This window comes from Lacerta agilis, chromosome 6 (assembly GCF_009819535.1).
Source record: "Lacerta agilis isolate rLacAgi1 chromosome 6, rLacAgi1.pri, whole genome shotgun sequence".
NCBI lineage: Eukaryota > Metazoa > Chordata > Lepidosauria > Squamata > Lacertidae > Lacerta > Lacerta agilis.
Window position 1 is genome coordinate 84780476 of NC_046317.1, and position 16150 is coordinate 84796625.

The window sequence follows — 16150 nt, forward strand, 5'->3', positions numbered from 1 at the left end:
GATAATCAAGTGCAAATATAGCATAGAGCAGGCATGGCCAAACTCAACCCTCCAGCTGTTTTGGGACTACAACTCCCATCATCCCTGACCACTGGTCCTGTTAGCTAGGGATGATGGGAGTTGTAGTCCCAAAACAGCTGGAGGGCAAAGTTTGGCCATGCCTGGTATAGAGAGATAGCCACCCACAGCCTTCGGCCTGACCCTGAACATATGTATGTTATTTTCTACGCAGAAATAACTAATATATTTTGAAGTGTCTGAAGGAGGCCTTGCTTTGTCCCTGCACGTTCTTCAGAATTTAATGGTAAACGCTGTGTGTTGCACAGCCAAGAAGATGTGAAAAGGCAACTACATCATTAAAAAAAGAAGAATTGATTCCTTGTGAAACCGGAACTGGTATTTACATGTCACTGTTCAGCAGACCACAATTTCAGAGCTAAATGCTAGGCTGCAAAAAAGGGGAAAAAAGAAACCCAAAACGTTACAAACAAATCTTAAATCTATCTTTTTTTTTAAACCATCACGGAATTGTGTTAAGAGATTATTTAAGAGTTAGACTTTATGGCATTAAGGCCAAGATAAGTACCTAAGATAGATCTAAATGTCGCATATTGAACGGCTGTCCTTTTTTAAAAGCGCCACACCAGAAATTGTAAATCGTAGATCAGGTGAATAACGTGGAATTCTCATCCAGCCTGTCGCCTTGGTGCCAATCCCTGGCACAGCTAATAGAGAAGGAGGAAAGGGGATCATCGCCTCTGATATTGTAAGGAATGCATTTAAGTATTTGTTGGTTTTCTTCTGCAATCAGTTTTAAATCAGACAGATAAAATTTAGGCATGGAGGGTGTGTGGTGGGTGATAGGAATCTTTAATATAAATGCCACCAACATAGAACACCTTGGTTGTGGGATTTGCGCTGTCTACCAATCGTCTGCTGGGTTAAGCCCAAGGTTTTGTCACTAACACGTAATGTTAGATATAGTTCAATACCAGGTTACATGAGAGACTGCACTATCCCTTATACACCCAGTTAAATCGCTCCACTCTGCAGAGTAGTTTCTCTTTAAAGACTGCTCCAGAGAAATGTGGAGCAGAGCCTTTGGCTACCCCTGTTCTGTGGGAAAGCATCCCTGTTGAAATATAGAATCATAGAATCATAGAGTTGGAAGAGACCACAAGGGCCATCCAGTCCAACCCCTTGCCAAGCAGGAAACACCATCAAAGCATTCCTGACAGGTGGCTGTCAAGCCTCCACTTAAAGACCTCCAAAGAAGGAGACTCCACCACACTCCTTGGTAGCAAATTCCACTGTCAAACAGCTCTTACTGTCAGGACGTTCTTCCTAATGTTTAGGTGGAATCTTCTTTCTTGTAGTTTGAATCCATTGCCCCGTGTCCGCTTCTCTGGAGCAGCAGAAAACAACCTTTCACCCTCCTCTATATGACATCCTTTTATATATTTGAACATGGCTATCATATCACCCCTTAACCTTCTCTTCTCCAGGCTAAACATACCCAGCTCCCTAAGCCGTTCCTCATAAGGCATCGTTTCCAGGCCTTTGACCATTTTGGTTGCCCTCTTCTGGACACCTTCCAGCTTGTCAGTATCCTTCTTGAACTGTGGTGCCCAACTAACAAGCACCAACTAACTGCACCTTCTGAAAACAACTGGAGACATTTTCCTTTTTGTCCACGTAGATGAAAAGGTCTCTTGGTCTTAGATGTTCACTTTGATTTTAAATAGGGAACACCTTATCTTCAGCTGTTTTTATACTGTTTTTAAAGAGCTGATTTGTGGTAGGCTTGTAAATTGCCTTTTAAAAAGGTGATCTTTAACCAATATCATTATTGTTATGAGGTTGTGTTCATTGAAATTAACAAACCTAAGTTAGTCAGGCCCATTCATTTCAGTGGGTCTACTCGGAGTAGGGCTAGCATTGGCTGCAACTCTTTGGGAGGGATTCAACTAATGAGTCCTGTTATGTATTCAGTGGTCTGTGTTTGCCTGAGCTTGAGTATGGGCTAAGGATTCTGAGCCCCTGTGTTCTGATTCAATACATGATGTCCAATCACAGAACATTTCAGGATTTAGGCCTCTGGGTTATGATTCGCAGCTTGGAAGTTTAGACAGCCAATCACATTGGGAGTGGGAGTGGCCCAGGCCTTCAGAAATGTATATAAGCAGTTGCCTTGCCCCTGTTGCCCAGTTCTGTTAATTCAATAAAGGTTCTTGCTGTTATCACCGTGTCTTGCCTCGTGGGAACCCACCTACAGTTCAACTCCTTTCACCAGAAACTAAGCACAAGGACTCTCACTTGCACCAAAAGGGGATTTACCCCCCTCTCTCTGCCCCTCCCCCCAAAATCAGTTCTGGAGAGATCAGAAGAATTCCTGGAACAGAATGTGGGAGAGGGTATAATCGTTCCATCTGGCAAACCTTTTGTTTGCTTTAAAATGCTTTTATTTATCTCCTTCAAAAGATATTGGTGGCTTTGAAGTCTCTTAAATATATAAATGAAACTAAAGAACAGAGTGTGTTTTGGAAGCCCAGGGGAGCTGCCCAAATTGCAGCCAAGGGTCTAAAACGACTTGGGCTGACTCTGAGGCCTCTACACCAGGGGAGGGGGAACTTTATCAGCCTGAGGGCCACATTCCCTTCCAGGGGCCACATGCCCATTGTGGACAGGGTTGGCAGAGCAACCAGTGGACAGGTGGCCTCATTCCACCCAGGCAAAACTCAGTGGTTTCTATATACTGTATTTTCCGCTCCATAGGGCGCACCGGGCCATAGGGCGCACCTTGTTTTTAGAGGAGGAAACAAGGGGAAAAAATATTTTTCTGGTTTTCCTCCTCTAAAAGCCCTGTTTTTTGAGGATCAGCTAAAAGTTTTGCAGCTTTTTTGCAAAGGGAAAAGCCCTGTTTTTTTTTGAGGATCAGCTAAAAGTTTTGTAGCTTTTTTTGCAAAGGGAAAAGCCCTGGGGGGTTTGGGGTTTTTTTTTTGAGGATCAGCTAAAAGTTTTGCAGCTTTTTGCAAAGGGAGAAAAGCAAAGCTCCTTTTGCAAAGGGGGAAAAGCAAAGAGGAAAAGCCCCATTTTTATGGGGTTCAACTCACATTTCTGCAGCTGAAGTAAAGGGAGCCATTTCTACAGTTTCCAGACAGATAATCTAATCAGCCAGTCACATGTCGCTGGGGAAACAAACAAACTCCCTCTGCAGCACATTCAACAATGGAGGGCAGGGCTGAAAGGGAGCCGGGACTCTTATCTCTCTCCTGATCTCTTGCTGATCAGCTGCTGAGGGGGGTCCTTTCAACACCCCCTTTTTTCTTTGTAAAATAAAAAGCACTATCTGCTTTTGGACCCAGGGCAATTTGGCTCCAGGGACCACCATTCGCCCCATAAGACGCACAGATATTTACCCTTAATTTTCAGAAGGAAAAAGGTGTGTCTTATGGAGCGAAAAATACGGTAAACCATGCACCCTACATATATCTCTCCAGCCAGCCATCAAAGAGGCAAGAGTTAGTATCACAGTTCAAAAACACATTCCAGGCAGGCGAAAACATGTGAGCAGAGTTTGAAGAAGGGCTGGTGAAGGTGTGGCTTACTGGAGGGGTGTGGCCAAAGGAGAATCTCAGGGTCTGAGAGAGGGGAATGGAGGGCTTCATTCCCCCCCCCCGGCCTGAGATTTTCCTCCTGCCCTCTGCTATAGTACAGTTGTTCCCAACCTATTCCTTAAAAAAAAAAAATCTCAATAAATGATACAACAAAAATGAAAATAAAATAAACAAACAAATACTGATACAAAAAGAAAAGATACATACACCCCCTATACTACAAACATAGACCCTACATAGCCCAGTGACTTCCCTCCACCACGATTCGACTTCCTTTGGTTCAACTTAAATATTGTCATTGCATTCTTTGGATAATGCATGTCTTATACCCCTTTCTAATTATTGTTCTCACTTATACTTTACATCCATGCATATAAACATATTCTTTTTAGAGCAGTGTTTTTCCATATATTCCTCAAAACATTGCCATTCTAATCTTAATTTTTGATTTGTCTGAAGCTGCTAACCTTGCTCCCAACCTTTTCAGTATGGCGACCCACCAATCCAAATTTGCTTGGTGTTGTGGCCCATTGACTTAAAATCGCATGGATTTTAGACCATAGGTCTTCGGCAGAAGTCAGTTTTGTACGTGTTTAACTGAAATATTGCCAATTTTATAACCATGTCTTGAGGCACCCGAGCAAAAATGTATGTAACGCCCCTATTAATGTGAAATTTGTTGTACTTACAAAGTTATTCACAGTTTTGTTTATTGGAATGTAAGAACACCAACTATCTGATTGCTGGATACCCAGGGGGGAGCTGTAATAGTCACTCAAAACAGCTCCCTTGTGGTGAACATTCACCACATCTGCCACCAGCCAGCAGAGATTGGTTCCCAAGTGTTAAAACGTAAGTCTTAAGACTTTCTGGTGTTCCACTGCAAGCTGTAAGAGGTTTAGATACACGTTGTAGGTGGTATTCATCATATTTGTTAACGATTAAAAGCAATTGTTTGGGGTTTACTTCAAAAGCCCCACCACCAGTTTCCAGGGGCCTCACCACCAATGTGTGGGTCATGACCCAAAGGTTAGGAAATGCTACTATAGCATACCCACAATAACACCTGGCTTTGGAGGGAGGGCATGAAGCAAACTGAGAGTACAAGTTCTATAGAACCTTCTAAGAACCAGTCACCTCTTTTTTATTACTGATTAATCTTCTTACGTTACAATAATAAACAAGATTATATTATAATACATTGCATCATATCACTTACTATACAATACTTTTGTGCATTTATACTAAAAGTATTACACCTCAGAAAGAGGAAAAAGAAAAGAAGAAGAAAAAACCTAAAACGAGAACAACAAAAGAGAAAAGAAAAGAAAAGCAAAAATTACCAAAAACAACAAATTTCATCCAATAATACACATAAACCAAACAATTAGACTTCCTGTCAGTCCCAACTGTATATTCCAATCATACAAATGAATGTGCTCCTATTTGTTATACATTTCTTTATATATTTTCTAATGCATTCTTATATCAACGTGTACCCTTGCTCCTATTACCAAACGTGTTCTGTCTCCAAGGTCACTCAAATGCTGGCATAGTTAGCATACCCTTACTGTATTTCCGGACATACCATTTATATTTGTCCCATTTTTTCCTTAAGAGGTGACTTGCTGTTGTTTAATAACAAGTCACCTCTTAATGTGCTGCTCCTTAAGCACCTGAGTTATACCTGAGTATCTGCAAACTCTGGGCCTCAGACATTGGCCCTTTCTTTGTCTGTCAAGCAACCTTAATAACTATATGATATCCAAAAAAATAAATTAATGGTGGGGTGTGTGTGGAGATTTTCCCAGAGAAATGCTGTGACAAATTGTAAAGACACATTGAAATGGTAATTTTCTGAATGGCTCAATAAAATCAGCTTAACACACAAGCATGAAAAAGTTAGTGTTCGGTGAGGGGGGAAGCTTCGTTCAAATTTCTCACATATTGGGGCATGCCTCACTGGTGATTTAATTAGAGATAACTGAGGAGGCTTATCTGAAATTGCTATGCCTTATGAATCCGGGCTCTAGACATTCAAATGAAATAGCATTTGATGGCTAATATTTTACAGATCACCTCTTATTTTTCATCAGTTCCCAAAATAATTGGGGTATTCTCTGCTTTTCAGGGGTATCTTTAATTTCCTGAATGCACAGACTAGGTGTTCTTTTTTGTTTTTATGCTTTAGCCCATTACTTCCTATTTGGGCTATAATGTCATTGCACTTCCAACTACAGTGATATCCATTAGGCAGCTGAATTTGTTAAGCCAAATATCTCCGTAGCAACATTGATGAGATCTACTGAGCTAGGTATCACCAACTAACTGGCAGCCTGTAGGCCACTTTCTGAGTGCTGCTGGTTGGCCTTTGTGAGGGATCCCTATTCCCGATCCCTCCCTTTCGATGCTTCCCCAACTGTGTCTCTCCCTAGGTTTCAGTGACGACTAGAATGAATCCTAAAGTGTTCATATGGGAGATGTCTCTGGGGTACCTCAGTGCTTCACGTTCGAAAACCTCTTGCCACCTATGGGATCTCCCTCCCCGGGTTCCCAACTACTGCAGTTTGCCTCCCCTTTTTGGCAACTGCGTGGCATCTTTGGCTTCACTGCCCAGCCCTCTGTATGACAGGAGAATAAACAAACCGTTTCCTCTTCCACAGGAAAACTTTGTTCTCTCCTCTTAGTCACACCTCTTAAGGCACTGATACACTGCCAGAGTCAACGAATGTTGAAACACATTTAACTTTATTGAGGTAACCTGAAAACATGGATGTCCAGGGTTATTACTGTTACAAATCTTCTCATGTAATTCAGCTTTGTTACAACATAGCATTGGTAAAGACCTTTCCTCCCATTCCCCAAAGCCTAACCTCTCACGATCTCTCTCCAACCCTCTCACCCTCTAACCCTCCTGACCAACTGCCATTTCCCCCTTTAAAAGGGCAAAAAGCCCCGCCTCCTGCGAGTGAGCTTCCAGTCACATAGAGTGGGTGTTAACTCCTAATACGCTGGGCTCCTGACCATACCCAGCCTAAGGGCTGATCCGTTACAGCCTTTCAGAAGGAAGGAATAACTCCCCCCTCCCTCCTCTTATTCTCATCTTCAGGCTGGGGTGGGAATTACAAAAGGTCACTTGGCTGTGGCGATGGGGGGTTGGGGGACATGGAGAAGAAGCTGCTGCAAGGGGAATTCCCCTCTAATCCCAACAAATGCAATCTTCCCAAAGTGGCTTTCCAGAAAAATTGAAGTAGGTACATTCATTACACCAGTGGGGCATGGAGCAGCTACCATGCCAATCCTTGCTCCTTTGTTTTCACACTGATCTCAGTCTTAGCTTTATTTATCTCTTTCGCAGTTCCTATAACAGGGAACTGTCCTCACGATGAGAGTTTGCACTTACAGTCATACTTTGGTTCTTGAACGTAATCTGTTCCGGAAGTCCGTTTGACTTCCAAAAATGTTTGAAAACTAAGGCGTGGCTTCTGGTTGGCTGCAAGCTCCATATAGCTCAGTGGAAGGGAACATACTCTGCAGGGAAGAGGTCCTAGGTTCAATCCTGGCATCACCAGATAGCTTTGGGAAAGACTTTTGCTTAAAACCCTGTCTAGCTGCTATCAGACAATGGTAGATAATCAGTGGTCTGATTTGGTAAGGCAGTGGTGGCCAAACTTGGCCCTCCAGCTGTTTTGGGACTACAGTTCCCATCATCCCTGACCACTGGTCCTGTTAGCTAGGGATGATGGGAGTTGTAGTCCCAAAACAGCTGGAGGGCCAAGTTTGGCCATCACTGTGGTAAGGTGACCTTTCCGGTCCTTAATGTTTTCAATCGTGATTATCACCTGTAGGTCAATTTTATAAAGTTGTGTTTAGCTGGTTTACACTCTACCTTCTACCCTTGCCCACTGATTAGATGTCTTGCAAGACTGTAGGTATCTTCGTAATAATTGTACCTCATTGATAGCACTTCTGTCATGCATATATAGACAGGTTCAATCCTCAGCATCTCTAGGTATGGCTGGAAATGCCCCATCTAAAACCTTGAAGCGTTTCTGCAAGTCTCAGTAGACAGTACTGAGCTAGATGGACCACTGGCAGCTTTCTATGTTTCTAAGAGACATTGGTTCTTATGCTGTTATTGATATATGCAGTGACCTTTCCTAGCTAGCACGGCACAGATTCATATACAGTGGTGCCTTGATTCTCAAAAAACGCTGCAAACCCAGAAGTAAGTGTTCCTTACTTTTTTCAGAAGCTGAATGTGCTCCATTTTGAGTGTTACGCTTCCAATTTGAGTGCCACACTTCCTTTTTGAGTGTTACGCTGAGGTCTGTCTGTTTTTGCTATTTATTTTGAGTTTTCGTTTTTGCAGCTTTTTTTGTTTGTTTTTGTTACTGTGTGGAACCCAGTTCAGCTACTGATTGATTGTGTGGCTGCAGTACGTTGTTTATTGCTTTGATCTTGTGGAACAATGGTCTCGTTAGAGAGTAAAATTCATGCTAAATTGCTGTTTTAGGGGTTGTTTTTAAAAGTCTGGAACGGATTAATCCATTTTGCATTACTTTGTATGGGAAAACGCGCCTTGGTTTTGGAACGCTTTGGTATTGGAATGGACTTCCAGAACGGATTAAGTTTGAGGACCAAGGTACCACTGTATAAATATATCATTATCAGTGTTCGAAAAATCGGAGCTTTCATAAGTGGCCTGGATTTGGGTGGAGGGGGTAGGAGGACAAGAATGGCGAGATAGTGAAGTTTTTGAAATAATAATAATAATAAAAACTTTTTAAAAATGAAACTTTTCAGATTTCTTATCTTGGGTCAGCCTGTTGGATGCCTTTTCTCCTGCAATGTTCTTTGAATAACAGACAAGCCAAAAGAGCAAAAGTCAGGGGATGGTTGGGCTGCAGAACAGAAGGCAATGTTACTGGAACAGCTACCTTCAAACAGCTTCGCCCAGCAAGGCCTTCTGTGATGCGATGCAATGCAATGCAATGGGGCTTCACCAGAAGACCGTCGCCTTGCTATCAAAAAGTCTTTTTTTCGCAGACTTGCGTGACCTTCTCTTGCAGTTCAGCTTTCAGGTTCAGATGAAAGTTTGCATAACTGCATCGCCGGTTCCCGAATTACTTTTGACACAGAAACCATGCCGTCTTTGCGGTGCCCTAGCTGGAGGCAAGGCAGTGAGACAAAAGCAGCAAACGGCTCTGACAGTCCCAGGTTGTTCCGACTGATAAATCTGCAAGTGACAACCTCTGAGGCAAGACACTGCTTTGTAGGGGTCATGCTGAAAACAAGGTGGAAGAGAGCACAGCAAAGTTTAAATGGGAGGAAGAAACTGCACAGGAAAGCAGAGAGATGCCGTGGTTCTTTGATAGATGGGAGGGCAGGAAGGAGAGAGTGTTCCCCCCTCCCACTTCACTTCCATTATAAATAGAAGTTTTGTCCGGGTTAAGTTGTGGGGTTCATACCTAAATCCAAAATCTTGTCTACTCAAAACCCATCAGGTTAAATGGCAAGCAGTGTTGCCAATGTCATTTTTCCTGGTATCCTACCCCCTATATATATATATATATATAGCCACACACGTAAAGCTGAATGTGCACAAGTTAAATGCATGTCAGTTGTGGGCCTGCTGTACTGAGTAGGAGTTGGAGAGGGATTTGGTTCAGTCCACATTTAAAGGGAAATCTGTCAAATTTGCATTATCCGAAACAATATGCGAACCAAAACTCAGCCGTCTTTCAAAATTCACACTTACCTGAATATTGTGATTCATCTATTAAGGGAATGGGTGCATAAAGATGCATTTATTTGTGAAAGTGACATAGAAAAATGCATGATATATGGGGAAATTCCTCGCAAAATGTGCTTGAGTCAAAACCACATGTAAGAAGACCCGCTTTGAGCAACTGGATAAAATCGCTCAACTTCAGAGTGATCTTGACGTACCCCCTCGACCCCTATCCCTCCTGGCTCATCAAATCTAGCAGAGAGAAGCTTGTCTGGTTCGGTCCAGAGTGTGGTTGACACTTTGCTGCATGAGGAGATGCTTCGTGCTACACTGAAACTAGGAGTGCTGCAACCGCTCCTAAAGAAACTGTTTCTGGACCCTTTGGGTGGGAACAGCTATTGGCCAATTGCCAATACCTGCTTTGGGGGTGAAGGTAGTGAACACAGCTGCAAGTATTCTTGGAGGATGCAGATCCATTCCAATTTGGGTTCAGGCTCGGCCACGAAACTGAGTTGACCTTGGTCGCCCTGGTGGATGACCTTTGCAGAGAGTGGGGTGGTAGGACCTTGCTCCTGCTTCTTGAGCTCCTGTTGGTATTTGATACCATTTACCATGGGATCCTCCTGAACTGGCTGTGGGGAATGGGAATTGGGGGCCTTGTATTACATTGGTTCCAATCCTACCTCCAGGACTGAGTCCAAAGAGTAGCATTGGGAGAGCGGCTTTCGGGAGATGATCTTCCTCCAGCGTCTTGTCCCCAGACATCTCTAGGATGCTGCTTTCAGCATTGTGGGTCTGAACAGCTTCAAAAATAAAACTTGCTTTTGTTCATTCCTAATCATCTGTGGCTGATGATCCCAGTCAATAGCAGATGGGACATCCTGGCTCTCTGAGGAAATTCAATTTTCAGCGATTCCTAGTAAAGGAGACACTTTGAAATGATAAGGCCAATAAGTCATTTGTTGCGTCAAGATTCCCTTCCTTTTCTAAAGCTCCACATCAATATTAGTAGCTCATTTAATGGATTTTCATCTGCCTAAGTGAACTCACTGAGCTGGTATTGCAGGTATTTATAGATGTTTGCCTGATAATTGCTCTGATAATTCTCCCTTTTTTATTTTGGCTTCCATAAGGGGAAAGCAGAACCTCTTATGTTGTTGTTTAGTCGTTTAGTCGTGTCCGACTCTTCATGACCCCATGGACCAGAGCAGTCCAGGCACTCCTGTCTTCCACTGCCTCCCACAGTTTGGTCAAACTCATGTTAGTAGCTTCGAGAACACTGTCCAACCATCTCATCCTCTGTCGTCCCCTTCTCCTTGTGCCCTCCATCTTTCCCAACATCAGGGTCTTTTCCAGGGAGTCTTCTCTTCTCATGAGGTGGCCAAAGTATTGGAGCCTCAGCTTCAGGATCTGTCCTTCCAGTGAGCACTCAGGGCTGTTTTCCTTCAGAATGGATAGGTTTGATCTTCTTGCAGTCCATGGGAACCTCTTTTACCTCCAGGGAAAACAATACCACAACAAAAAGCCTCTGTCCACCCATCCCCTCACCCTATCACATTTTATAGCTAGTGTTTTCCAAGGGATTTTAGGTCTGTGTCCAGGACCAGTCCAAGCAGAAGTTGACTGGGAACTGGCAAGGAAGCAGCACCCTCGCTTGCACCAGGCTATTTTAGTGGCACACAAAGCTCTGGTCTCCAGCAGAGTGGAATGATCAGGTGGCTGAGGAGGAGCCAACATATATTCAATTTTCTCCACCTGCCTAATGATAGGGCTGGCCATTTTTATCCTCAAAGCAGTCCTGTGGGGCAAGGTTTTATCAATATGAAATTGCTGCTGATTTTTTTAACATATCAAAGTTTTTTTTTCTATATTTCGTGTTTAATTGTTACATTTGCTTTGCATATATGAAATTGCGCAATTGTTTCGATTGCTAATGTTTTTACCGTGAAATCGCTTTGTGGGAAGCAAATTGGAGATGGAATCAGATAATGAATGGATGGATGCAGGCATGCATATGCAAGGGTAAAGCGTAAACAAAAAAAATGCAAATGAAAATAACATAAAAATTCATTATTTTGGGTGGCGGAATCGCTTTGGGGGGAAAGGGTGCATTAAGCAAAATGGTGTGCAAAAGCAAGTGTATTTGGAGAAATTTGCACTAAAATACCAATGAATTTTCATGAGGAGTTTGGTTTTTTTTAAAAAAAAAAAAAATGTAAACTGGTGTGGAAACGTGGAAAATTGAAATTAAGACAAGGGAAAAAAGAAACTGAATTTGACAGATTAACTCATCCCTAAATGTTATTTGGGCTGGCCATAGGAACGATGATGAAGATTGTTCAACTAGCTCTCCCTCACACAAGCCTAACCATGTCAGGAAACTGAACACCCAAATAGGACTTACAGGATTCACGCAAACACGGCTTGCAAGTTTTATTCACCTCACATACAACTTGCTATTTTCAGAAAAGTTTCCATTAGAACCAGCTAGATATGAATGCATCATTTATTGCGAGGAGAGACAGAGAGAGAGAAAGAATGAGACTTTTTTGCTCTGTCTTGTGTTTACAGGGGAGACAAAAGTTTGTCCTAAGAAAACATTTTGCAGCGGAGATAGATCTCAACAGGGTGATATTTTTCTTTCTTTTTTAAAAAAAATGAAGTTGCAGAAAAGTATGGAGAGACAGAGAAAACATTTCACATTCTTGTCCCCTTTGTTGTTTCCCCTTCCAGAAAGTTCAGCAGTACACAGTCATCGTTCAGGCCACAGATATGGAAGGAAATCTTAACTACGGTCTCTCGAACACAGCGACGGCAATCATTATGGTGACAGATGTGAATGACAACCCACCCGAATTCACTGCCAGCACCGTAAGTATCAATACATCAGCGCAATGATGTATGGACACACAACGTGTTTGTAATTCATGGACATTTGATACGGCTCGTCTCCGTTTGCCGGTTTGGCAGATAGAAAGAACTTGATAGATAAGTGTGTAACAAAGACTTTCAGCAAATAAAAATTGGGGGTGGGGGGGTTGGGGGAGAAAGAGAGAGAGGGAGATGTGAGAAATGATTCATGAAGAAGCTCAGCTATCTGGCTACCAGTTTGCTCTGAAGTGGAATACTGAGAAAATGAAAAGATTGTGGAAATATATATTTTCTCCATGTCATGAGATGTTCACCTCCTCCTCCATTATATTCTGCTTCCTCTCCTTCCTCTTCTTCTTCCTCTTATGTTCACTATTCTGGTCACTTAGGCACCACCAACAAATAGTGGAGACACATCGCTGAAAAAGAAGTCAAAAGAAGCCACATATTTGCATTAAAATGGCATGTTGTTGTTATTATTATTTAAATTTACCGTATATCCCACCCTTTCTCCTAAAGGAGCCCAGGGTGGCAAACAAACAATTGACAGAACAATAAAAATGCCTAAAAACAATGGCCGGTATTTAATTAGGTTTCTCTCAGAGTCGACTAGCTGAAATCTGAAGAATTTGCATGCACACAAAAGCTCATAACAAGAACAAACTTAGCTGGTCCCTAAGGTGCTACTGGAAGGAATTTTTTTATTTTATTTTGTTTTGCCACTGAAATCAGTGAACATGACGAAGTCAAGGTCCATCCATTTTGATGGGGCTGCTCTGAGTAAAACCCACTTGAATGTCAACTGGCTCCAATACAGATGCAGTCTGTGAAATACAGGTGAAACTCGAAAAATTAGAATATCGTGGAAAGGTTCATTTCTTTCAGTAATTCAACTTGAAAGGTGAAACTAACATATGGGATAGACTCATGACATGCAAAGGGAGATATGTCAAGCCTTTATTTGTTATAATTGTGATGATTATGGCGTACAGCTGATGAGAACCCCAAATTAACAATTTCAACTTTGGGGTTTTCATCAGCTGTACGCCATAATCATCACAATTATAACAAACAAAGGCTTGACATATCTCACTTTGCATGTCATGAGTCTATCTCTTATATTAAACTCCAGTAGCTAATGAGAACAATTGCTTACATAAATGGACTTTTCAACGATATTATAATTTTTCGAGTTTCACCTGTATGTCTACCTAAAAAGGATTGTTGGAAGAGAGAGACCTTCAGCAGTGGCAGACCTACATTTTGGGGGCCCTGAAGCTTGAAATGTCATGGGCCTTTGCAACCAGCAATGAGGTCTGGGTAACTACTTTTATCTTCTTCAATGGGATTTTTCTACAGCAGATCACCACATCTTTACAACACCTGTGCTACTGACTCTCAAACTTTGGGATTGTTGAAATACAGGCAACAAAAAAATTAATCAGTTAGAGTTGTGTGACTCAAATTGGGTCGACTAGACCCAATTTTTTAAAGCAATGTGGACTAAAGTCGCTTCTGGGACCTCTCCAGGATTAGGGCCCCTGAAGCTTTTAAGCTTCATCAGTTTCACAGTAGACTGGCACCCTGGGGTGCCACAATGCTAAAGACTTAATTCCTATATTGTGCAGAATGGACTTCCTGGTAAGATGGTTTCTGCAGGAGCCCCTCACCTAGGTGGAATCTACACACATATAAAAAAAAATTCTGAAAATGCTTTAAAAAAAAAAGTGTTTTTAAAAGTACATTGAATTTTCCATAAGGCTCACCACTGCCATCTAGTGTCACATTGCATACTGCACTTAAAACGTTTTAACTGGATATATAAGGGGAGATATTATCTCTAACCTATCCTGGTCTCAAGCTGAGTAGGGATTTATACACCCAAAGCCAGCACCTTGAACGTAGCCCATTAAATTATATGAATAGAGTCAAAATTGGACATGATTACCACAATTTAATACAGTGCATCTCAACGTAGTGAGGAAACTGTAACTGGTTGATATCTGTGTCCACTCAGGCTGCTTTCCAGAAGGTAAATGCTGGTCTCCCTACTCAGGCATCATTACCTTTATGCCAGGTAGATTTTCACAGCAAAGGTGCCTTCAAATTTTAGAACTGTCCTCTATAAATCAGATTGCATGGCCACCTTGGTTTTCATACCCAACACCAAAAAAAAACTTGGGATCCACTCTTCTGCACTGTTTGCATGTGTGTGTGTGTCTGTGTGAATCTTGTTGCAGAAAAGCTTTAGAAGAAGAAGAAAGTCTAGGTTTTAACTTATGCAGATACAAAAGAGCAAAAAAATAAATAAAAGAATGTGTTGTGAAAACTAGGAGTGGGCAGAGCTGTTTAGTTGCATTCCAGAAATACTGCTGCAGACTGAGAGTGGTGGTGGGAATTATCCACCAAGCATCAGAGTGGATTAAGAATGTGGAACAGCTTGTGATGGGTCATTAAAACGTCCTAGGCCACAATTCACACCACATATTTGAAGTGCTGTGGTAACTGGCGAAGCTTCCCTCAACGAATTATGGGAGCTGTGGTTTTCTAAGGATGCTGAGAGTTGTTAGGCGGCCCCTAGTCGCCTCACAGAGCTACAGTTCCCAGAGTTTCCCATGAAGTGGGGTTAATTGTTAAACCACTCTGGGAATTGTAGTTCTGCGAGGGGTCTCCTAACAACTCTCAGCGCCCTTAACAAACCACAGCTCCCAGAATCCTCCGGGGGCAGGCACGACTGTTTAAAGCGATATCATAGCGCTTTAAATGTATGGTGTGAACCTAGTGGCATATTTGTCTTCCTGCATGTGCCTGGCTTGGAAGCCTCCAGATGTTGACAGGATCTACCAAAATCTCTGTTCGGGAATATTTCTTCCTCAGCCCAAATGTGGTTAAGACAGCAAATAGGAAGCATAGCCCATTCAGCAGCATGAATTTAGACAATCCTTTTCACAAAGCTAAACAAGATTCTGGACTTGACAGTCCTTTGCTCTGATTTAGCAGGACTCGTTTTATGTTCTTGCGACTCCCCACACCCTATCGTTCTCTCATGGAAATGCTTTCTTGTGGAAGTTGTAAATAGATAGCTTTTGAACATCCAAACAGATCTGAGTGTGCAGGGCGGGGGGGTGCCTTCATAAGAGTTCTCACCTAGTGTGAGAATCTGGATCAAAGGTAATGCTTTGGAAAGGCACGTTTGGTATTTACACTTTCTCACTTGTTAGTAAGCACACTGTCTTCTGCTGTAGATTTTTATTTTTATTTTTAATGTTGTGTGATGTTCACAGTGTTTTGTGATGTTTCGAGCTGGGGGGGGCGGATTAAGCAGAGCTGTACACATTCCACGCTGTGATATGTTCCTCATTTAAGGCAGGGATAGGGAGAGTGAAGACTTCCAGATCTTGTTCAGCTTTTCACTCATTTGTTCAGCTTTTCACTCGTTCAGCTTATCCGTCTGCATGGCCAGAGACGTAGTCTTGGGATAAAATGGAAGAGTGCACCAGCCCAGGGTGCATGGGCCTCATTCCACCAGCCATGAGGAGAAGGAGGTGTCAGGTGAGCCTCCCTGGGGAGAGAGCATTCCACAAACAGGGAGCCACCACAAAAAGGCCCTTTCTCGTTTCGCCACACCCCTCTCCCGGAGGAGGCACATGAAGGGATGATGCGAGTTGTAGCCTAGTAACATTTGCAGGGCCACAGGCTTCCCATCCCCGCACAACTCGTAAGCTAAGTTGATTCTTGCCTTGTAAGCATCTTCCATACTGCACTGCAGAGCAGACTACTCACAGCATCCTAAGACTCAAAGCAGGGGTTAAGATGGTAAAACATTTTAAGCTGCCATGAAAAATTGGGGGGGGGGGAGAGAGAGAAGCTTCCCTTTTAACCTTCATTTCAGTGAAAGGTAGTGACATCTAGTGGCCATTTTTAATAA

At 42.6% G+C, this 16150-nt stretch overlaps 1 protein-coding gene across 7 annotated transcripts in view; it reads left to right on the forward strand.

The window, feature by feature from the left end:
* Nucleotides 1-16150, forward strand: part of CDH4 (cadherin 4) — a 763202-nt gene that overhangs the window by 669140 nt on the left and 77912 nt on the right. For all 7 annotated transcript variants that reach the window (XM_033153667.1, XM_033153668.1, XM_033153669.1 and 4 more), the window contains one exon: nucleotides 12085-12222. In XM_033153667.1, the coding sequence (XP_033009558.1) occupies nucleotides 12085-12222 (138 nt within the window). The remainder of the gene's footprint in view (nucleotides 1-12084; nucleotides 12223-16150) is intronic.